The sequence below is a fragment of the Bolinopsis microptera genome, chromosome 7, assembly GCF_026151205.1.
Source record: "Bolinopsis microptera isolate Bmic1 chromosome 7, MBARI_Bmic_1.0, whole genome shotgun sequence".
In the NCBI taxonomy this organism is placed as follows: Eukaryota; Metazoa; Ctenophora; class Tentaculata; order Lobata; family Bolinopsidae; genus Bolinopsis; species Bolinopsis microptera.
Genome location: NC_087078.1, coordinates 3236131 through 3261005, shown reverse-complemented (window position 1 = coordinate 3261005; position 24875 = coordinate 3236131). Strand labels below are relative to the sequence as shown.

The 24875-nt window shown below is 37.1% G+C and overlaps 3 protein-coding genes across 4 annotated transcripts in view; 2 read left to right on the top strand and 1 right to left on the bottom strand.

Annotated features, from left to right (window-relative positions):
* The window catches only part of LOC134817705 (calmodulin-A-like), a 10997-nt gene extending 6844 nt beyond the window's left edge, over positions 1-4153 (top strand). For both annotated transcript variants that reach the window (XM_063826942.1, XM_063826943.1), the window contains exons 2-5: positions 1782-1839; positions 2075-2256; positions 3026-3132; positions 3433-4153. In XM_063826942.1, coding sequence (XP_063683012.1) covers positions 1782-1839; positions 2075-2256; positions 3026-3132; positions 3433-3508 — 423 coding nt within the window. In that variant the 3' untranslated portion in view covers positions 3509-4153. The remainder of the gene's footprint in view (positions 1-1781; positions 1840-2074; positions 2257-3025; positions 3133-3432) is intronic.
* LOC134817703 (dynein regulatory complex subunit 7-like) lies at positions 4087-24875 on the bottom strand. Its single transcript, XM_063826941.1, has 20 exons — positions 24643-24875; positions 24236-24361; positions 23906-24043; positions 23558-23698; positions 23239-23394; positions 22995-23126; positions 22728-22847; positions 20155-20221; positions 19820-19948; positions 9833-9918; positions 8683-8789; positions 8265-8421; positions 7756-7866; positions 7488-7589; positions 7152-7262; positions 6892-7002; positions 5409-5487; positions 5153-5268; positions 4864-5003; positions 4087-4399 (listed from the first exon to the last, which is right to left on the bottom strand). Exons 1-20 carry the CDS (start codon positions 24865-24867, stop codon positions 4315-4317), a joined length of 2439 nt encoding a protein of 812 aa, XP_063683011.1. The 5' UTR covers positions 24868-24875; the 3' UTR covers positions 4087-4314.
* On the top strand, positions 16915-19637 carry LOC134817989 (glutamate receptor ionotropic, kainate 2-like). Its single transcript, XM_063827393.1, is given in 2 exon segments — positions 16915-18100; positions 18103-19637. Coding segments are annotated over 2 exon segments (2721 nt in total).

Genomic DNA, 24875 nt, shown 5'->3' with positions numbered 1-24875 from the left:
TAAGTCCCAGTTGAGAAACAATATAATATGTTCGGTTTTAGCCAATTATTTTCTGAGAGAAGGACGTAAGTCCGCGGACTTACTTCCTTTTCTGAGAAAATCTTGAAAATTTTCTGAGACAAGGAAGTAAGTCCGTGGACTAACTTCCCTTTCTGAGATAAATTATCTGTGATAGGAAGAAGTAGCTGAACTTACTTCCTATCAAAACATGCTAAAAACGGAATTTTAGAAAGCAATTCCCCAAAAAAGATAATAACTTTACTGCCGATCGATATTTTCGCTTGAAATTTTCAGAATCGATGTATAATTACATTTCAAACTTACGTTAGTGATCAAAATTTTCATTTAGGCCTCAAAAAAATTTGGTGGTCAATTTTCAAAAACGCCGGATTTTAGTCACAAAACATGAAGTTTGAACACATGAGCAGTTATTGAGCTGTTATAATCGCAGAGAATGTTTAGTTTAGGTAAATCTTTTAGATCAAGTTTATTTTCATCAAAATATCGATAAGTTCATTTTATGCACTGAAATCTTTCAAAATTGGCGAGTTTGCCTAAGTATGGGCAAACTATTATTCAAAAACATTTATTATATGACATAGAGCAATTTAGATTTACCTAATTGTTTATATTTGACAATATAATATAAAATACATAGATCCCAACCCCAAAAATTTAGTAAAAAGCTTGGACTTACTTCCTTCTCAGAAAAATATTGAACAGATATTTTTTCTCAGAAAAGGAAGTAAGTCCCAGTTTTCTCAGAAAAGGAAGTAAGTCCATCCAGTATGAAAAATTAGATCAATTTATATTTGGCATAAAAGTGGTTATTTTTAAGTATATGGAAGGCTGAACGCTTTAATTTTTCTGATAAATTAAAATTTGACTAATTATTGATAACTCAACATGTTTACTTTCGATCTTACGCAAAAAAGAAGCGGAGAAAAAACCAAAAACACAAAAGTCGCAATATCTCGAAATGGCAAGTATGGACTGACTTCCTTTTCTGAGAAAACGGCAGTACAATCGTTATGTAACGGAATTTATAATTTTGCTTTTGTTTTGAAATATGAGATTAACTTTTCCCGAAATTCATTACAAATCACACTTGGTCACCGATTTCCCGCCTCCAATTTCTCGGAAGTTGAAAACTCCCCAAAAATACTTGCAACTTGCAGTAGTTGAAAATATGAAATACCATGGTATGTTTTTAACGTGAACGACCTCATCGCTGCATTTAACATTATAGCTGTTGATAGGAAAGTGGGGGAGGTGTGGGAAGTCTACATGTCGGGTCTACTGCACTCTACTAATACTGTACAGTAATTACCTTTGCAACACAACTTGAAATTAAATATTAAAGGTTCAAATTGTCAGGAGTGAGCTGAAGATCTTTAATTTTGCATTTTCTCTATCTTATCTTTGTGTGTGTGCTGTGCGTGCGGTTAGTTCTGAGACTTGGGTTTGCTGAAATCTGAGGAAACTAAAATTACCGCTCATAACAATGCAACTTCACTTTATCAATATAATACAAATCACTAACACTAACCATTATAGCCAAACCAAACTAAAACTAAACACACTAAAATTCAACCCTAATCACACTAAATTTCAAAAGAAACCACGTACACTTCAACTAATCACACTAACAACGCACACTGAAAGTTGAAACTAAACACACTAAAATTAATAAAACACACTAAAATTAATTAAATTGATAAAACTAAAAGTAAAACCCACAAATCGGAGACTTAACTAGTACTACCCGCATATTATTTCAGGTGAACATGTTCAGAGACATTTTCAACATGTACGACAAAGACGGTAACAACACCATAGGTCAGAATCAAAATTTGAGATTTTTCGTTTTTCAATCTGATGATTTAAATATGGCACATGTATGTAATGTTCATATAATTATATAATATATAATATGTGTAATGTTAAATGTTCATTTCGTTGCAAATCCTTATAAATTAGGAACATTTTTATGAATTGATTAATTTTGTATTTTACTCTGACGGCAGAGTATAAATTGATAGTTTTGTATTTGTTATTGATTAATTTTACGCAGACTGCTCGGAACTGAAGCTGATTTTAGAAGAGCTGGGGTACGAATGCAGCACGGAGGAGGTTCTCCAAGTGATATCAAAGTTCGACCTGAACACGACCGGAACAATCGACTTTAACGAGTTTTTGAGTCTTATAGGCGACTGGATGTCGAATGATGAGAATCAGATCAGGGATGCTTTTGAGGTTAGTACTGAGTCACATGACTAGGATACTGGGCTCTGATTGGTTAGTACTGAGTCACATGGACTAGGTAATGGCTCTGATGGTTAGTTCTGAGTCACATGACTAGATACTGGCTCTGTTTGGTTAGTTACTGAGTCACCATGACTAGGATACTGGGCTCTGATTGGTTAGTACTGAGTCACATGACTAGGATACTGGGCTCTGATTGGTTAGTACTGAGTCACATGACTAGGTACTGGGCTCTGATTGGTTAGTACTGAGTCACATGACTAGGATACTGGGCTCTGATTGGTTAGTGCTGAGTCACATGACTAGGATACTGGGCTCTGATTGGTTAGTACTGAGTCACATGACTAGGATACTGGGCTCTGATTGGTTAGTACTGAGTCACATGACTAGGATACGGGGCTCTGATTAGATTGGTTAGTTCAGGTGCCACTTAAAAAAAACCTGTTCCAGGTACAAACTTCACACCTTTTTTAAATGCGTTTGTAAAGAAAATGCTCGAAAGTAAAGTTTTCTCGCTTATTGCATAATATGTATGCTGTAAGGAACCGTGTGAATAAACCTGTTTTGTTGTCCGAAAAGTTAAAAACCTGGCTAGTACTCTCGCTACAATATTCTAGTTGCAGAACTGAGAACTAGGTACAATTACATGCGCAAACTTTGATAAACTACAAAAGAGACGAAACTGAAGTTAACTGTAATATATAAATTGTACTTTGAAATTTCAGATTTTTGTAATTTTAAATTTGGTTACCTGACACAGGTGTTTGACAAGGAAGGTAACGGGTATTTGTCGTTGGAACAGCTGAAACGGGCACTCACTACGTACGGGGAGGCATTTACTGACAACGAAGCAGAGGAATTCTTTAAGTGAGATAATTTTACAATTAACAGTACTCTGTCACTACTCTCAAGTATAAGATATGATTTTAGCGTTTGAATATTACCGGTGATAGAAGATATTACGGGTGATAGAAGAATCAACCAGGCTTTAGATTCTCATTACAATGTACAATTAAGTTTCTTAAAATCTAAATCGTATTGTTTAAACGTACTATTTTGTCATTGAAACCTATCTCTGATCAAAAATAGGCCACTTAAATCAATCACAATTGTCTCCTGAAATTAATTCACATATTTCACATATCTCACAAATTTCACATATTTCAGGGAAATAGACGTGGACGGTGACGGCACTATAACAGCAGATGAGTTCATACAGTACATCAAGGGCGTTAACAGCTAGAATCACAGACACCAAACTTAAAGTTTACCAGAAAACGTGCCCCCAAATATTGAGATCAATAATAGCAAGAATGTAGCAATATAGCAATAATAGCAAGAATCAGACACCCATTTCAAGATTCCCGCATCTGTTGCATTGGACGATCGAACTGATTCTTGTATCATGAAGCTATATTGAATTATCGTCGGTACTCTAGTCAGAAATCTAATCTATTTTTATGACGGAGCTGTTACAGACCCCATAATATAGCCAGACGCATGATATTATCAGATTCTTGAGACGAGGATGAAGAGGACGATTGCCTGCGGAGTCCCAGAAATAAGGTTTTTTAATAAGAGGTGTGACTCGACAAAATGACAGTGTTCAACATTTCTCTATCATCTCAAGAAATTACGTTGCGACGAACGCAGAAGGGCGTGATTTGATCTCTTTAACCAACTGTAAGATTTCGATTTGCCCAAGATGCAAGTTTTCGATAATTTCGAGTTGCTCGAGAAATGAAGGAGCTATTTAACCAAGTTTATATATTGTCTTCATTTGATTTTGATAATTGAGCGTGAAGAAATGAAAGAGCTTGATCATCACCATATAAATCAATTTTCTCCGTATGTACACTTTTTACACAATAAATTTCATTTCAACTATAAAATCGTCGTTTTACTGTGAATAATATCAGTTTATCCTCGCTTCAAAAGTGGGAGTTTCCTAGCAGAAACCTCAAAAAATGAGAAATAAACGACACTAAAATTAGGGAATATTCCAGAAACCCGGTTACCAGAAGGTCCCGTGCAAATCTGAGTTTATCATCAGTTAAGAAACTCCGCCAGTCTGTTGTCACCTCTGAGTCTTGATTCCAGAGCCACGTACTTTTGGGGGGCCAGCTCTTTGTGCCTGAAGTTTGATGTGCGAGTTAGTTATCACGATAGTTTGTGTAGGGTGTAATACGCTGTAGTGTTCTAGGCGAGTTTAATTGAGGCAACCTCGCTTATTTGATTTGAAGTTGGCAAAAAGTACAAGTACAAATACAAGTACAAGTACAAGTACAAGTACAGGTACAAGTACAAGTACAAGTACAAGTACAAGTACAAGTACAAGTACAAGTACAAGTACAAGTACAAGTACAAGTACAAGTACAAGTACAAGTACAAGTACAAGTACAAGTACAAGTACAAGCAAATACTACTTCTACAGACAACGTCGACCAGGCAAAAAATTAAACTTTTCAGAAAAAAATCGAGATTTTCGGAAAAAAATGTTTGAAGAAAAATTCGGGGGAAAGGAAATACTCGGGGTAAATCGGGGTTTGCAGTAAATCAGGGCGCGGTAAATCTGTTTTACTGTACATAGAATCAAACCTGTTAAGTCGCTCTTCTAAGATATGTATCCGGAACATGGCTTCACTGCAGTAACTGACATATTCCTCCTCCTCCTCTTTAGTCATCGTTGTCTGGTTCTGCTGGTACCAGTTCTGTTTCCACTGCAGTTGCTGTGTTTCCTGGACAACAAATGTTTATGTCTCATACCAAAATACATAAATAATCGCATACTTCTTGGCCTTGGGATAGAAGATAGTATCATAATTGATTGTTCAGTTTATTTGGTCCGGATCTTCTTTGGAAAACATACTCTTGATGATTCACCAACCTTTTCAAAGCGGCCTTGAATGAGGTTAGCCATGTCGATCAGTCTCTGTTTGAGGTCTTCTAAACAGTCTTCCTTGAGCTGTTGGGCCAGTTCTGCCGTCATCTGAGCGGGATCACCTGATACAAGGGATCAGATCAACTACACGATTTCAAGTATTTAGCATTTAAAGACTTACTGCTATTATCTCTATTAAAAAATAGGTAACGGAATAAATAATCTAGTGGGTCTAGTAATCTCAATTATAGCCAGATCTTACCTATTCTAGCCAGGAATGGAGCGAGGTAGTCTAACTCCATCTCTTCGCGCCTGGCTTCATCATCTCGCTTCTTACGCTCCTGGAAGACATTTTGTTACATTTCCCGCAAACGGTAAAGTGTTTTAATGGCCCAACTTTAACATAACATTTATATTTACATTAAACCTGTATTAAGAGATAAATCGAGAGACGGCGCTTTACAGTTTACACAGATATGTATCTTCACTGTTACATCTACTAAATCAGAATACATACTATAAACAGTATTGTGAGTGCATTGAAATAAACTACATGATTTTTTCTCCGCACAACGTAGAAGCTTGAAGTTTGTAATGGAACCAAACGGTAATTTGAACTAAACACACCGATCAACAGTTTTGTCAACACTACAAAACTGACCAAAACTTCCTCAGTAATACTGAGTCAGTATTCCTCCATTTAAGTTCATTTACAAGTTCTCACTGCTCCGTGGAACAATCTGGCCGATAAAGATAAAGATATCCTGAATCGAACAGAATTCTGCTCAAAACCTGATGCAAGATGATTGAGCAATGAGTTACCATGGTTACGGACACCTAGACATTAGACAAGTCGAACCTTTTTCGTCTCACAGTTTTCAAGACCGACAATGCTTGGCTTTACAAATAGTTCCAATAAGACTTGCTGTTCTGTCTCTTCTGCTAGGCCAAATATCATCTGGTTTCGACTTTTGATTTCTTCTTTAATAACATTGCCACTTTGATTATTCGACTTCTGTAAAGCGTCTCTATACAATCCCAGTTCTGTTTTGACTGTGTCCTCAACTGATGCTACGATTGTTGTCTTCAGATGGGTGAGTTGCTGTTCTTGATCAGCGACAAGTTCCCTCTGTAAGTCAATAACAGTTCTCTGATTGACTATCACATCAGATTTTAGTTGCTGAGTCTGCTTCTCCAAATGTCTTGTATACTGGTTTTGCATGTTTACGATATTCAACGCGGAAGTCAGTTTCTCAGCCAAAACTTTGTTGGTGATATCTGGACGAGATGTGAACGAATTAGACGTAACCTCTCCAACAGTTTGAGTCTCAACCATTTGAAGAATCTGCTTCACCCACTCAGTTCCATCGTCCAAAATATCCTCGAAACTGAACTTTTCCATTATCTAAACCCTCAGTAGCACTAGTAGCACTAGTAGCACTTGTAGCGCACGACGAGCCTCTGCTTGAATATCAAAAATAAGCCGACATATATTCAGAGAGCTGATATTGAACAACGCATGTAAAAGTATAAGACTGCACTGGAATGTAAAAATAAGCTGTAATCATGCATGCAACTGTAGCAGGCTGTAATTAAGAGTCGAACATCAGTTTCCGTAGTTATGTTACTCAAATCCACTCCTGTTCAATTTAATACTCTCGAGTCAAGAATTTGAAAGTGCAACAGATGAAAACAGCCAAGAAATAAACAAAATAAAAGAGGGTAATACTAAAAACTAGACTCACTATTTCTTCCCGCCTCTTCTTGGCGGTGTCGTTTCTAGCTGTGTCGTAAATGGACACACTCAGTTCAGTGGTCAACTCTTCTTGTGTCCTTTGTTCCAGCACATCTCGTACCTGTAGATTACATTAAATCTAGCAAGCGTAGTAACCAAGAAGTCGATGGATTTTAATTTTGCTAGTTTTTAGCGTACACAATACCTATTGATCATGTTGTTAATGAAACAACAGAGAAATGAGACACATTGGAATTATCGTTAACAAACCTCTTGTTCGCTGATTCTGACGTTCTCGATACACCGCTCTTCCTTTTCAATCAAACTCATTATCGTTTGGTATATGTGCATAAGTTTGGGATTTTTAGCCCTTCTTTCTACCTGAAGATGACATAAAGCGGTTAAAATAAAAAGTAAAATGAAAACATCTTGACGTGGATAAACTGAATATATGGAGGGGTGTCCAACAGTAACTTCTTGTTCATTGCAGAAGGATAGTGGTTTGAATACCTGAAGCAGAAATAAAGAGGCGAAAAAAATATACAATTCATACATTTCAAATATTACATTGTAAAGGGACAAATTGTTGAAATAAACTGGAAATACCTGGAAGGAAGAGACCATGTCTGTGGTTATCTGAACCTGCCCCTTATCTTCTGATTGTTGTGGTTTAAGGTATTCGTGTGTGCTGGCTATTATTCTCTGATCCTGGAGAGAAAAAGTTTACCTAAGACTCACGTACAGGTCTGTTTATAACTAAGAGAACTGTCAAGAAAATCTTAGTCTAAATTGTCCGAAAATTAGCTTAGAAAGGTGAGCAACTTGCAGCTTAGATTTTGGAGCTGATGCAACTTAAACTGAAGAGTCTCCTTACTTGTAGATGGTGTTTAATGAATATCTTTTCTTCGTTCAACAAGAAAGTAAGTTCAGCGATATCATCGTCAGCTGGAATAGAGGGATCCCTGCTGTAGAACTCCGTGACTTGCTGAAATCGGTAGACTGTGACATAAACTTGGCAAAACTGTGACAAAAACTTAATCATAGAGTCATAACGAAAACCCCAGTGCTCCCTTTGCTATTTTTTCGACGGCTGTCTATCTATATATATGTGTATCTTTATACTAGTCGCTTACCTTTGTTCGTGTGCACGTTGACTGTATGCAATTAGCAATTAGATCAAAAAAGGATATATTTTAGGAGTTCAGGACCACCTGGTATTTTGTGCGCATAACGACGGTTGCTAGGTTACAAATTGGTTTCTTGCGCAGTTCTATCAATAATATTGTCATCGCGCTCGACGAGAAGTAATTTTATTGTTGTGACCGAAGAATCGCGCAAACAAATTTTATTGGCGGTAACACATAAATACTCACAAGCACTTACATTTACTGGTTTCTCATTTCCCTCAGCGGGTCCGAACTTCTTAACTCGTTTCGTGTAATTGACCAGTCGTTTAGTAAGACAGTCGTCCCTATCGCAGTAATGCTCGGTTAACTTAGCCGGCGTTTCTTCCCTTGCCTTCAAGCCGTCTGTACGAGCACTGAAATAAGTTCAAATGGTTACACTTTCAGTGACATCATATGTTAACATTGCTCAATATATATAGATAAACATAAAAAGCAAGGAGTTCATTCGAAAACCACTATTTTGTAAGAAGGGGTTTATTAACTTTTTGGAAAGTTCAAAGCTTTCCAAAATTTAAATATCATATATAATATCTTTTACTACTAAACGGATCGAAACGGACGCTCAACAAAAGGTTTTAAAAACAGATCCCCGTAATTGCCTAGTAAGTGGTTACCTGCCATCAAACTCCATAATACGAGTAGCCTCAGATCCAGTCTGGTTGGAATAATAAATGTGTTGTCTCAGAGCACGCTGTCGTCCAGCACCATACGTCTCTGTTACCTGGTATGAGGCAAAAGATGAGGTGAAATTAAAGGAAAAATGGAGATGGCAAGGAAGATCAAATTATTGTTGTACTGATATTTGTTTCAAGATCGAGGCGAAAGTAAAATATTAATGTATGTCTGTACACTTTTAGAAATTAATTAGGCCTGGTTAATGATTATCGTCTTTATTATTAGATGGTCGTCTCCGCTTTAATATGAATTGTGAATTAGAAGACAAGCAAATGAAAGTAAGGGGTCGTTAACACATTACTTTAAATCATTATTAGCCAATGTAATTACCCCGAATTATGTTCTGATTATACTAGCTATTATGTTCTGATTATACTAGCGTCTGATTATGCTAGCGTACGTAAACGTAATCATTTAGAAACCCCCTCCCTCCCTCAAAGTGTGATCGACCACTTAGTGAGTTGGGTTCTACTGTAACCATGTAATTTAGCTACTTCAACATTTAAACGGTTTATAATAAGATGCAAAGTGCACACTGCTTAAATATTTGCATTACATTAGAAGTTCCGTGATTATATAGCTACAGTAGAAGCCGCCCCACTTATTCCCATTTACTCGTCTCCTAGTTTGTAACATGTACGTAGTCAATAGCCAATGGTTACGATGTAGAAGTTTATGGCGAATGAATTCACCCCAACTCTTCAGTTAAGCTCGCATTTTCAGTGGCATAAGATGTAAAATGATAGGAAGAATAAAGATTGTAAATCTTATTATTAAGTGCTTCTTAAGAACCCCAATATTTTGTATTGTTGCTGAACAGCCCTCCCTCGGTTATAAGATGATTTAGTGACTTATAAGCTCTGTTTGTTTTGACACGTGACCACAGCAAGAGTATCTTAGTGGCTGTTTTTATTAGTCGATTATTATAATCGTTGACACGTGTTAACCAAAGTGGCACCGCCTCCGAAGAATGGAGGCTAGCCGAATACCAACTTTATCTGATAAAACTGAACTGGGCTCCTGAACAACGTTTAAGAAGTTCTATAAGCTCATTTTTATCATTATTATGTTCATTATGCTCAACTTTACCTTGTTTGTGACGAGATCAGTTTCTCTCGTCTCTAGTTTATCTACACGGTGTTTGAACCACTCCATAGACTTCACAGGCTGTGTCACTGAAACAACAAATTGTTAAAACTCTTTTTTCTGTGTGATAATTTAACACAGGTCCAAATACCTTAAATCCGTAAATTTTTAACCTTCATGACAGCTGTTAAAGTTGTGAATAAATTCGCACAGATAGGTACCAGACTCATAAATCTGTGAGCAGTTTATTTAATAAGAATCCTCCTTTTATTACATTCGTCTATTCTACTAAGTTTGACAGGAATTTGATGTCATATTATTATGTAATTATATTTTTTAAATCAGTCATTAGAAGTGCCGGCACCGTCCGGATTCAAACAAACAAACAATTAGATAAACTAATTAACATAAATCTATTTTGCATATTTGTAGGACCAAGATCCTATCATTAGTGTGACCGTCAATTTACAACATCCTAGCTTTTGAATTTAAGCAATGGTCCCAAATCGAAATGACTGAACTGTAAAAAGATGACACGCTATGTTGGTACTGACGACTAACAATGACAGTTTCTAATAACTGTCTACTTACTGTAGTACGTGATGGCTCCAAATTTCAATAATCGGTCCAATTTACTGTCTGGATCTTATCTTTAGGTAAATAAAAATAATACAATTCAATCTGCAGTCATTTGTCTAAAAACTGATCATGCATATTTCATTGTGCGTAAGTTATTATGTAGACACGTAGCTGCCTTTCATATCTCGCATATTTTTTGTACCCTTCTACTCGTACATTCCTGAATAATGGAATAATTTAAATGTCCTATAAAATTGTTGCTATAATTGATTTAAATGAAAGTTTGTTCTTTTCTTGTATTTATTGTTTTCTTGGGTCTCCAAAAGTTTTATGATATTATAAGAGTCTCTTTATTAAACAGTTTTTATTGAAGCTAATTCATTGTTCACTTTAGACTGGTTACCTACTTAATTAACACTTTAGACTGGTTACCTACTTAATTAACACTTTAGACTGGTTACCTACTTAATTAACACTTTAGACTGGTTACCTACTTAATTAACACTTTAGACTGGTTACCTACTTAATTAAGGTACTTCTAAGGTTTATAATCGAATGCAAACTGCCGACACCGGCATTCGGCAAGACATTTGCTATACGTTGCTAAGCAGAGGGTACCCGGAAGTAAGTGGTAAGGAGCTTATGCTCACTAACTGGTATTTGGAGTATTCCAAGCTTAAAGTTGCTCCCTTCGGCTAAGCTTGTTGAGCTAGTCGTTGCTTAGCGATTAATTGGTGGTGATTTTGATGCCAATTTTCAAAATTCCCGTGTTATACATCTCAAGCAAACCATATCAGAAAGAATTGTTAAAATACGGCGCCCAGTGAAAAAGAAGTAAGCCCACGTGTTGGGTAGTGACATTTGTGCCCTCTTACAAGTGCTGAAAGTATTATAAGTTAAATAATTGTCATGTTAGTGGTTTTCTGTGAACAGTATGCGTGTTTTACGGCTCATGATTAAGATATCATTTTACAAATCACCACTATATTTCAACTATTCACACGGTTGGTTAACATATTGTCTGTGTTATAACTTTATAAAAAAGAACTTTGTTAACGATCAGTCATTAACTTTTCACTGTTTTCTGTTCCATAAAAATAGCTGCATGCTCACTGCAACCGGTAATGATATATGTTTTCAAATTTCTTTGATTTGGCCACTCTTTCTACCTATTATATCATAGTTTTGTAGGGGGGATGTAGCAGTCTATAAGGGGGGGGGGGGGATGTAGCAGTCTGTAGGGGGGGGGGGGGGGGGATGTAGCAGTCTGTAGGGGGGGGATGTAGCAGTCTGTTGATAAAGACCACGCCCTTAGGATCTCTTTATAGACCATTGTAATATAGACAATGATATGTACTTACATAAAGTATAGACCATACAATAAGATCCAGTATAACAAGTCTAGATGTCATGTTAAAGCCAAGAACATAGTATTTAGAGCATTAGTATCAGGATTAGTGTTGGTAAGACACCCTCTAAGAAGAAGAGAAGGACTTGCCACACTCATCTTCATTATCTCTGCTCATTTTACTCCACATACCCTAGCAAAATGGAGTATTTGTTTGCAGTAGCTTGAATGTTCAGACATGATATTCTGTATACTATTAAGGGGACATACACCAAAACCGTTTTTGGTGCCAAAAAATTCGCCTTTATATTTGTTAAGCTTTAGTTCTTTAGATAAAACTGCAATCTTGAGATATTATGCACTGGATATGATAACCGTTTGGAATTCTTGTTGATTTGTAATTCTTGGAATTCTTGTTGATTGGTTAATACGTGTCGGGCCAACAATCCCCTGATTGGTCTGCTTGTTAATTGTAGTTAAATCTCAGCGAGCCTTCTCGTCTGGCAGCTCCTAAACTTCCACAATAAGCCACAAAACTTCAGCAGAACTTCCACAGTAATCATAGTCGGTGCCAGAATTAGTCCTTGTAGATTTTATAATTGCAGGCTATTGCAAAACAATGTCGGTTATCAGGTAATATAAATATAATGGATACCGTAAAATACCGAATAATGGGTAAATAGATCCGGATACTGATAGATATCCAGATCTAGATGTCAACAGCTGGGAGACGTTAGTGGTTTTACTCACGTCTCCTATACGTTATACCCGTCTCTAATCACTCTTGAACCACTAGAGGTTATGAAGAGTTTCAAAGCTAAACTGATCTACACATGCACTGCTAATGTCAACCACTTTACCAGTGATTAAAGGGATTAAAGCTTATTCCTGTTTGGGCAGGAAATATAGTTTATAATTATATACACCATTTCGTAATGCTGCCAGCTTTCGTTGATGTTCTGATTGTAGGCAGTGTAATATTTCCATTGAAGCATATAATATCACTCTAATATATATAACATCACTCTAATATATATAACATCACTCTAATATATATAACATCACTCTAATATATATAACATCACTCTAATATATATAACATCACTCTAATATATATAACATCACTCTAATATATATAACATCACTCTAATATATATATATATAACATCACTCTAATATATATAATATCACTCTAATATATATAACATCACTCTAATATATATAACATCACTCTAATATATATAACATCACTCTAATATATATAACATCACTCTAATATATATAACATCACTCTAATATATATAACATCACTCTAATATATATAACATCACTCTAATATATATAACATCACTCTAATATATATAACATCACTCTAATATATATAACATCACTCTAATATATATAACATCACTCTAATATATATAACATCACTCTAATACATATAACATCACTCTAATATATAACATCACTCTAATATATATAACATCACTCTAATACATATAACATCACTCTAATATATATAACATCACTCTAATATATATATAACATCACTCTAATATATATAACATCACTCTAATATATATAACATCACTCTAATATATATAACATCACTCTAATATATATAACATCACTCTAATATATATAACATCACTCTAATATATATAACATCACTCTAATATATATAACATCACGCTAATATATATAACATCACTCTAATACCTTAGTTCCCAAAAATTTGTGCGCCATTATATTGAGCACAATTTATTTGAGCCCGAAAAATTTGGGCAGAAAATTTGAACTCATTTGGGCGACCGAAAATTTGGGCACAAATTCTTCGAAAAATTAACGATTTTCCACTAAAATTTCAGTTAGATATTTGCCTTAGTTCATTATTATTCCTTATTGTTCAAGTCATTTTGCTTTCAATTTTAAGCAGAATTAGAAAACTAAAATTTCAAATATTATTTCACTTGGATATGAAGAAAAAGCCATCTTTCTATAGATTTCAGGGCCACAGGCCAAATGCCAAAAGTTTGGTTAGCAAAAAATTTAGCGGACGGAAAAGATTTATGCAATTAATTTGGTCTGCAAAAAATTTGGGCGAGAGGCCCGCTCAAATTTTTTGTCGCCCAAATTTTTGGGAATTAAGGTATATATAACATCACTCTAATATATATAACATCACTCTAATATATATAACATCACTCTAATATATACAACATCACTCTAATATATATAACATCACTCTAATATATATAACATCACTCTAATATACATAACATCACTCTAATATATATAACATCACTCTAATATATACAACATCACTCTAATATATATAACATCACTCTAATATATATAAGATCACTCTAATATCAATAAATGTTTTTGCCATGAAACGGACCAAACTGATCCTAACTCATATTCCACTCATCATAGCATATCGCTTCAGCATGTACAAAGGGCATAACCTCAATCAGTTTAATGTAGTGAAATGACTGGTGTGAATGAAGTAGTGTACTAATACAAGTTGGAGAGGATCAGGTAAGCTTAGTCAGCATCCATGATGTTACAAACCCTCTGGGACATTACTGCGCCCAGTCTCCAAAGTTACAGTAAATTCCTACTACGGACAAACAAACACAGACAAAACACCAACAAGAATTTGTTTGTTCAGGGAGCAGGCTTGCCACATAGGTCCAGGAGTACCGAACGTTTAGGCAGGGTGCTAGGTTATGGAACACACTCAACTAGTATAGGTAGTCTGAGAGACGAGAGTCCGAAAATCTCCAAAAGGAGATGTCATCAGAGTGTGATCCACTGCCTGACTAACCTGTGGGTAGAGTTCATTAGACTCTATAATGATGACAGGTAGTATCTTCTGTATGTTGCTGAGATCCAGTGTCCATGGTACCTATTTTTGAAGTAGTTGGAAGAAGGATAATTGATAATATTGAAACCACTTTCTACAAATTAAACTGATAAATAAAATAAAAATTCAAAAACCAATAATAAATATAAGGATAAATACCTTGACTGAAATAGTGAATGTCTCTGAAGAAGGAGAGATGATAAAGCATGATACGACACGGTATGTTGAAAGAAAGCCTGTGTCTGATGAAGGAGACACGATAAAGCATGATACGACACGGTATGTTGAAATAAAGCCAGTCTCTGAAGAAGGAGAGACGATAAAGCATGATACGACACGGTATGTTGAAAGAAAGCCTGTGTCTGATGAAGGAGACACAATAAAGCATGATACGACACGGTATGTTGAAAGAAAGCCTGTGTCTGATGAAGGAGACACGATAAAGCATGATACGACACGGTATGTTGAAATAAAGCCTGTTTCTGAAGAAGGAGAGACGATAAAGCATGATACGACACGGTTTGTTGAAAGAAAGCCTGTGTCTGATGAAGGAGACACGATAAAGCATGATACGACACGGTATGTTGAAAGAAAGCCTGTCTCTGAATAAGGAGAGACGATAAAGCATGATACGACACGGTATGTTGAAAGAAAGCCTGTGTCTGAAGAAGGAGAGGCGATAAAGCATGATACGACACGGTATGTTTAAATAAAGCCTGTCTCTGAAGAAGGAGAGACGATAAAGCATGATACGACACGGTATGTTGAAAGAAAGCCAGTGTCTGATGAAGGAGACACGATAAAGCATGATACGACACGGTATGTTGAAAGAAAGCCTGTGTCTGATGAAGGAGACACGATAAAGCATGATACGACACGGTATGTTGAAAGAAAGCCTGTCTCTGAATAAGGAGAGACGATAAAGCATGATACGACACGGTATGTTGAAAGAAAGCCTGTCTCTGAAGAAGGAGAGACGATAAAGCATGATACGACACGGTATGTTGAAATAAAGCCTGTCTCTGAAGAAGGAGAGACGATAAAGCATGATACGACACGGTATGTTGAAAGAAAGCCAGTGTCTGATGAAGGAGACACGATAAAGCATGATACGACACGGTATGTTGAAATAAAGTCTAATGAAGTAAGTCAGACAAGCAAACGCTTCAGGTTAAATGGAGATATAAGTCGTCTCCATCCCAGAAATAATGAATGATGACCCAGTGTAAAATTGCAGAAATCGGCCTAAAATAACAGATACTAAAAGCAGTTAAAAAGTGACAGTATTCAAACACAAGGAAATTTAATAACATAGAACGTAACAAGGAATATCTTCCAAACGGAGTTTTCTTAGAGGGTGAGAGGTTCTTTAATAAGAGTAAGACCTAATGATTAAAATTAACCGGACTGCTAGCGAGGAATCGAGAGTGGGAATAAAATAAAAGCGAAATAAATTCTAAGATAACGAAAAAGTGGTACAGAAAGCTAATGTCCTAACACGGAGTCTAAGAAAAACCTGTGAACCAAATAAGCAGAATGGCACCCGTGCATGAAGTGTTAAAATAAATACCGTTCTAGAATGCCTGCGGAGGCATTTTACTCCTTTATAATGCATTATGCACGTGTTAGAAAATTTAGTAAAATTCTAATAACATAGAACGTAACAAGGAATATCTCCAAACGGAGTTTTCTTAGAGGGTGAGAGGTTCTTTAATAAGACCTAATGATTAAAATTAACCGGACTGCTAGCGAGGAATCGAGAGTGGGAATAAAATAAAAGGGAAATAAATTCTAAGATAACGAAAAAGTGGTACAGAAAGCTAATGTCCTAACACGGAGTCCAATGGCGTAACGAAGGGCCCTGCTGACCCTGCTGTGCAGGGGGGCGCCGTCTTAGGGGGGCGCCAAATCGTCGTTTGAATGTGGGACAATTTCGAAAACTTAACTAAAGTACTAGCAAAACTGCGCGTTTTGCTCTAGATACACACTTTTTTAGAGATTTTATCTGCGTATCCTCTAAAATCACCTAATTTGTTCAATTTTAGGGAGGGGCACCAAAAGGGGAGGGGCGCCAACAGGGGGGCGCCTTTTCGGCAGGGGGGCGCCAACAGGCAACGTTACGCCACTGACGGAGTCTAAGAAAAACCTGTGAACCAAATAAGCAGAATGAAACACCAACAAGAAACTGATATACATCACTCTAATATATATAACATCACTCTAATATATATAACATCACTATAATATCACTCTAAGTCGAACCATAATTAATCTACACAACACTTCAGGATGTATAAACTACTGCTCTTTATCTGCGCCCTCGCATCCTCCTCCTCAGAAACGAAAGTGGGATTGCTATTCTCAAAACAAGACAGGTACAACAATGCCCTGAAGAGCTTGTCCAGCTACGCCGCGCAGAACGTGTCCTATACTCTGGTAACAGTGGAGTATGATGACACCAACTTACAGAGCATGATAGAGGCATGTTGTCAGCTGGTGACGGACGGAGTTTCTATGGTTATCACCAAGGGAGATTCTTCAGACACCGCCATTCAGTCCGACATATTTTCACCATTGGAAATCCCACATATAGCAGTCTCAGCTACTGATCCGTTTCTTTGGAATAAAAATCGGGAATACATTATTCGAATGTTGGCATCGGATTTTTATCAGAGCGAAGCTATCTACAGTTTGATCAAATATAACAACTGGCACGAAGTTTCAATTCTGGCAACGGCAGATTCGTATGGACTAAACGGGATGGTAAAACTAGAAAATTTATTGATAACAGACTCAAGTGTAAGGATAAAAGATTTGATATTTTTCTCAGATAATACTACAACGGACATATCAGGTCCACTGTCCCATATCCGGCACTCCCTCGTCAAGGTTATCGTGCTCAATGTTGCAGCTGAGTTTGGGAAACAAGTCCTGGAAAAGGCCCACGAGTTAGGTCTGATGGGACCAGAATATGTGTGGATAGTGACGGATGCCATAGCCTCACAACCTCAATATTTAGCGGAAGATAATGGCAGCTGTCTGAGTTTCTACGAGGGATTAATAGGGATCAAGCCAGCACAAATAAAAGGTAGCAAGTACAAGCAATTTAAAGACTCGTACATTTTGAACGGTGGTAGCGCTGAAGATTTGACCAGTTACACAGTCCTGACATACGATGCAGTAGGATTTGTTGACGCAGCACTGGGAGGAGTTTCAGAGGAAATTACACAGGATGCGGAATGCTCTTCTGGATCAGAAAGTTGGAACCAAGGTAAAACTGTACTGGACTCAATACTACAAACCAGGTATACGGGAATTTCGGGAGAAATCAGTTTCACGAATCACGGAGAAAGAAATGAGCCGTCTTACGATATACTGAACTTTGTTGATGATAAGTTCACAACGGTTGGTACTTGGACCAACTCATCAGGCCTCCAGATGACGAAAGAAATACAGTTTTTCGCTGGAACCACTGACGTCCAACTGGTGTAGCGAAGAATTTGGCAGGTAAACACTTGAGATTAGGGTCAGTAGAGGAGAAACCTTTCATGTTTTATTCCACGGAGGAATGCAAGGGAAATGCCTGCTGGTCGGGAATGGTAAACGACATGGTGGTCCGGCTTGCTGAAGAGTTGTCTTTCACATACGAGTATATTCCTCCGGCTGATTTAAAGTTTGGAGCAATAAACGAGACTACCAAGGAATGGAATGGGATGATCGGAGATTTGCTAGCAGATAAAACTGACATGATAGCCATGATCGATCTGTCAACCAACTCAGCCAGAAAAAATGTCATTGATTACAGCTTCCCTTTTATGGACGCAGGTATAAAAGCGGTGGTGAAGGGTGAATCAGGGACAGGTAACAGATTCTTCTTCTTGTCTCCATTCGACCCTCTTGTCTGGTCGATGGTTCTGCTCACATATTTCATCCTGGTTGCTCTCATCTGCTTTCTAGGCAAGTTCTCCCCCTATGGTAAGTACGGAGCTAAACTTAACGCAGTGAGAAGGTGTTCTTGTACTGAATGTGTAACACGGAGAGATGAAATGAAAAAGAAACAGTGCTCACTGCACAGCACAAAGAAATATAATTGCCTCGTGGAGAAGGTAAAGGAGGAGGAGGATGTTTCTTTCTACAGCTCGTTGTGGTTAATGAGCACTGGTCTGGTGGGACAAACAATTGGAGCACTCCCCCATTGTATATCCGGACGATTCCTCCTCATGACTTGGTGGACGTTCATGTTAATTGTAACCTCCATGTACACCGCCAACCTCACCGCCTCCCTTACTCTCAGTAACCTCGGGATATCCTTGAGCACAGTCCTTGATCTACTGGCACAGGATACGTACAAATGGGGGGTCATTGGGAGCAGACATCCTGAGACTCTTCTGAAGACGCACATGGACTCAAGTTACTCAAGACTTGTTAATGAAGGAATCAAGTTACAGGGACTGAACGATGCGGTGGAAACAGTACGTGATGGGTACTTTGTCTTCATAGACGAGTCGCCCGTCCTAGCATACAATCTCAGAGGGGACTGTGATATATTTTCTGTCGGAGAAGAGTTTCAATCCTTTGAATACGCTTTTGGTCTACCAAAAAACTCTCCGTATGAATCTCTTATAGACACATACCTTCTCAAGTTCAGAGAGGAAGGTTTTATTGATACTCTGTGGGAAAAGTGGGCAGCCGGAGCCACCGTGTGTTCCGCATCAGGAATGGGAGAGAAGGTCACGTGGGATCTGGATACTGTAGCCGGAGTGTTTTATTTATTGTGTTTAGGAGTCGCCATTTCTTTGACTTTGTTTTTGGTTGAGTTTGTATATGTTTCTGTTGCGGATGCAAAGCAGACGAAAGGCCTTACTTTCATGAACGCTTTGAAAATACGCTTTACATTTATCAGCAATGATTTGTCAAACGGAAGAAGAAGTCCTGATCAGAGAAATGAAAATGACGCCGAAATTAGAGTAGAAGATTTTATGATAGAAAATTTTGCTAAGGAGGCAGACTGAACTAAAAAATTGTATTCATTCGTCAAATTTGACGAATGAGTCATTTATATTCCATCGCTTTTATTGTAAATTTAGTAAATTGTACATATACTTGTGTTGAATAAGATGTAAATTAGTTAAAAACAGTGTTTAAACTTAAAATTAATGAACATATTTAACAATAAGATCTAAAGATAACGCACGTGCACTATCCGCGTATTCAGTGAGCCTTGAAACCATACCATCCTGCATCAAGTACTCAGCAAATATTTCATACTTGGCTTGCTTGTACAGTATTGTCCTCTTTCCTTGGGGACATCTTCGTTGCAGATCTGAAATATTGGTTTACACGTAAAGTTTCATCTGATTAAGAAAGAAAGCGTTTTTGATGATGACTCTCAAGCCGAATAATTAATGAAACGTATAATAATTAGTGTAATAATTAATAAAACGTATAATAATTAGTGAAATAATTAATGAAATGTAGCACGTATACGATGTAAGGCTCATATTGTTAGGACATAATTCAAGTACAAACCTTCCAAAGGAATGGTGATCTCGTTGACCCAAGAACCAGGCATATCTGAATCTTCTTCAACCTCGTCCTAAAAACAATTCCCTGCGTTCAGATACAATATTTAAACCTTTACAATCCTCCCGATTTCAGCCGATCGTTTTGACTTTTTGAGTGTGTTTTTAGAAGATGCACCGTTTTAAGCGAATCGTCCGATTATTGCAACTCCATCAATAAAATAGTCTCTCCTTGAGATGTGGAAGCCGGAAATTCAAGTCGAATATAATCGAGTTGAATTTATGAGGAATTATGTATGACTTATCTCAATTTTCCGGGAATAATAATTGAATACAGTACCTTTATTATGCCCTCATTTTATTAAACGCATATTTCTATAGAAAAAATTAGATTTTAAACTTTCCAATTATAGCGATTGTCCTGACTGGCTTCAGTATATTCAACCAATACTTTATTCCCAAGAATTGACTAAATATATCCTTCAGTGAGCGGAAATCATTGATTTAATGAATTATCGATTCTAGTTAATTCATAAGTGTCACTTTTATACGTCATTGCCTGATTAATTAATATGTATTATATGCTTTTAACAAGAAATTTATACTTAAGTAAATTCGTTAGCTCAGTTCTCATTTTCTATTCGTCCAAATGATCCTCGTTTTGAACTTTTGTACTCTATAAACAAGCTGGCTTTCTTTCCGGCGTATCAACAATGCATATACACTCAGCGGTATATAGCCCCATGCTAAATGGAAGACGACCTCCTACTTATAAACAGAGTCCAAATTCAAGCCCCAGATTAGAAGCAACAATCCCCGGCTCAAAAAGAAACGGCATCAACAAAAACTTACGGCGATCTATGACTGTAAGTAATATACCTCTCGCTAATATGTCTCCAGCCAGTATAAATTTCCATAGGCATAAGATGTCTCTAGCCAGAATGAATCTCGCTAAGATGTCTCCAGGCAGTATAAATCTCGCTAAGATGGCTCCAGCCAGTACAAACAGCTACGAATCGATTGAAGTTGATAATCCCAAGAAAACTTTGAGTGAAAAGACAAAGCAAGACGAACTTCTACAAAAGGATCCGCTTACAGTTACAGTAGAAGTAGAAGATGCAGTGGACGATTTAAACCTCGTATACATAAACTGTTCAGGGTTGCAGTATGTAATCACAGAAGAGACTTTAAGTCGGTTCCCAAACTCGTTACTCGGAGATCTGAAAGAACGACAAGCGCTGTATTCCCAGAAACTAGATGCGCTCTACCTTGACAGACACAGGCCGTGCTTCGAGTCAATCCTTCAGTTCTATCAAACTGGGATAGAATGCCCTCCGCCATTCATAGACTTTAACATTTATCGAACAGAAAAGGTTTTCTATGGTCTCCAGGAGTCCGGCGACAAAGTAATTGAGATTGAGGACAGCACCACGAAAGATAGCTCCCCCTTATGCTTTAGAGAGAGAAGAATGATGATTCACAACTTTCTGGTCAATCCTCCGAAGAGCTGCTTTGCCTCACTTTACCAAATGACGGATATTGCAATGATCCTTTTAGGGACACTATTGTTTTTATTGGAGTCAGAGGATACTCTTAAAGACAAATTTGATCTATCAAAGATGAGTGACGCGGCAATCAACGTATGGCTCTTTGCACTGAATGCAATGACAATGCTCTGGTTCACCGTAGATATTATCCTCAGAATGGCAACCTGGCCAAAGTTGATCGACTATTGGAAAAACATCATGAACTTAATGGACATATTATCTGTGCTGCCGTTTTACATAGAAATGGTTCAATTGGCGTGCACTTCAAACTCAGATATTGGCAATTACGGTGTTTTCCGTGCCTTGAAACTAATACGTGTAGTGAGAGTTTTCAAGTTTCTGCGCCACTCAGAGAGTCTTGTGCTAGTCCTGAAAACGATAGGCAAAGCTCGGCAAGAACTCCTTATACTGCTTATATGCATGTTCCTCTTCGTCATCACGTTTGGCTCCATTATGTTCTACCTTGAGAACGACCCTTCAAAAATTCATCAACCTCCTGATGGTTCAGGTCCCAGTTCCGGTTTCTCCTCCATTCTTATGTCATGTTGGTGGGTGCTGGTTTCAATCACAACGGTAGGGTATGGTGACATGTATCCGGTCACAATAGTGGGAAAGTTGGCTGGATCTCTGGTTCTTTGTCTGGGTGTCATCATGCTGGCTCTACCTATGACAATCATTGTAAGCAAGTTCAACGCTGAATTTCAGCGGAATGAGGAGAGATCTTTTGAGTCGAAATATTGAACCGGAAGTATTGGGTTACCGCTAGAGTTATCCTAGTAAAGAAGTTACATCTGCATATATTGTAGCAGCAAACTGAATTTAAGAAAATTTAAGATCTTATGTCTAGTACTGAATGAAAATCAGAACATCTACATCTTGCTGAAATATTTATATTTATATATTTAATAAAAGTTGTTGGGAAAATCATGTTGTATTTTGATTAAAATTCATTGTTTTACGATAGTTTTACTTGGTTATTTTCCTTTTATATAATATATTATATAATTTACAGTGCACTACAACGTAAACTAACCTCCTCCTCATCAAGTGGCATGTCATACTCTTCCTCTCCAGGCAGCATCAACAGTGGCTTATCGTTATGTGGAAACATGAACTCCCAGCGTGCAATGTCTCCCAGGTCATAGCTCATCTCCTGTCAAGTCAAAGAGTATAATTGAAATGTAATGTTTAAGTGCACCCATAAACCTTGAATTATGTTAAAATTACAATTTTATGATCCTGATGATGAGTTCTTATAATTCTGTACGGTAAATCTAAAAGAATAAGAAGAGAATCATACCCCAATACCATGAGAGCAGTCCTGCATGTTCACCCAGTAGTTGGTATTGTTCCACAGAGTTTCAATACCAAGATATTCGTCTGCTTCAACACAGTTACCAGTCGTCGGTTCAATGAAGAAATTCTCGGGCACCTGAAATTACTTATTTAAGATTCAATCATTTTAGCATCATACAGACTATTTTAAAACCATAATTTTGTTTCTTTGATAAAACTCAGAAAGTTAATATAAAACGGTCCAACACCTCACGTTTACCAGCCAACACAAGGACCCAGCAATGAACTCTCATTCCATATAACTCATCAGGAGCAGGTTTCTCCAGCTCAGCGATGCGCGCAAGTTCTGCATCTTTGACACGCTGCTCTTCATCTTGACGCTCCTTCACTGTGCGTTCCTCCATCTGCAATATTCCGTATTAGTTACTGTGCTGCTAACAAGGTTAAGGATTTTGTATTACTTGAGGGCCTTTTGAAATAGACATCACGTCATTGTTTGTATTTTCTTGGCTTCACTTTTTTGTTTGTCTGCTTGTTAATTAGAAAAGATAGTGATAAATCGTTGACCTTGATAAGATATTTGCTTCTGAGATCTCGAGGAGGTTTAACATCATACTTGTTCTCTTTTGCCTTGCCTTCTTCTTTTAGAACGGTATCTTTCTTTTTCAACAAAGGACACTGACTCCGACTTTGATCCATCAGAGTTACCTAGATACATAGTAAGTAGGAAATAAATACTTATTTTGCAAGCTTTTTTGGGCCACAGTTGCTCTGACTATTGAGAAACAGTGGATGACAAAAACTTTAGAAAACCAAAAAGTATCAATTTTATGTCATTGATTCTTGCATTGTAATTCTACAACTTTCGAACGTCTATCTACGATTGTCAATAAAAACAAAGCTATTTAGACAAACCTCTTTGGTGGCGTACCCACAGACACAATAAGCATCATAACCCGCTCCGAGGAGCAGAGAACAGAGAAGATTGGAAAAGTCAAAACAATTTCCTTTCTGACGGCGTAAAACTTCAGTTGGTGAAAACAAGCTTTCTGGCTGAAAATATTTTCATGACTGATATTGTCGATTATTATTAAGTATTAAAATACGTCGATTATTTGAAGGTAAGAATGAAAATTATTATAGATCTTATTCTATAATATGCTTTTAAGCGATTATTTAATCTGTATCGTTTATAATTACTTTAAGAAATACCTTTGAGCTGAAATAAATGTCAATTATACTCACAAGCTCATTAGGACACTCAAGTGGAACGTAGCTCAAATAATCACTGACAAACTGAGATGCACCATCCCAATCATAAAGCTCTTTGTATGGAAGTAAAGTGGGTCTCAACGTAGTGCAAACCAATTTCTGAAATAGAACAAGATAAAATGCATTTTTGGTGAACACCATCGGTACAATCTCATAGTGTTAAACGACAATCAATGTCAGCAGCTGTTTTTGTTTTCTGATCCGATATTATTGTATCTCTCTGAGGAACTGCTCAATATTCAGTACATATCAGTTTCACTACTATCTTATAGTTAAAAATTTAAATACATTTGAACCCCAAAATATTAAAAAAACTGTAATCTACAGTCTAAACGTTGTTTTAGTCATTGTTATCAATATTATGTAATCACAAAATAAACCTCTATGCTGAACTCGTTAGGAGGTGCAAGAAACAGAGGCTTCCTATCTCTGTAAAGGTGTACAAATTGTCTTCGAAAGTTCTCTGCATAGTTCAGGACCTCTATCTCTTTTGCGTTGTTTGACTTGTAAGAGTTAGGTGCATTTTTGTCAGGGACGACTTCGTTTTCTTGTACTTTAGGTTTGCTGACTGTGATTTTCGACAATTCTATGTCAAGATCCTCCATGTATGATT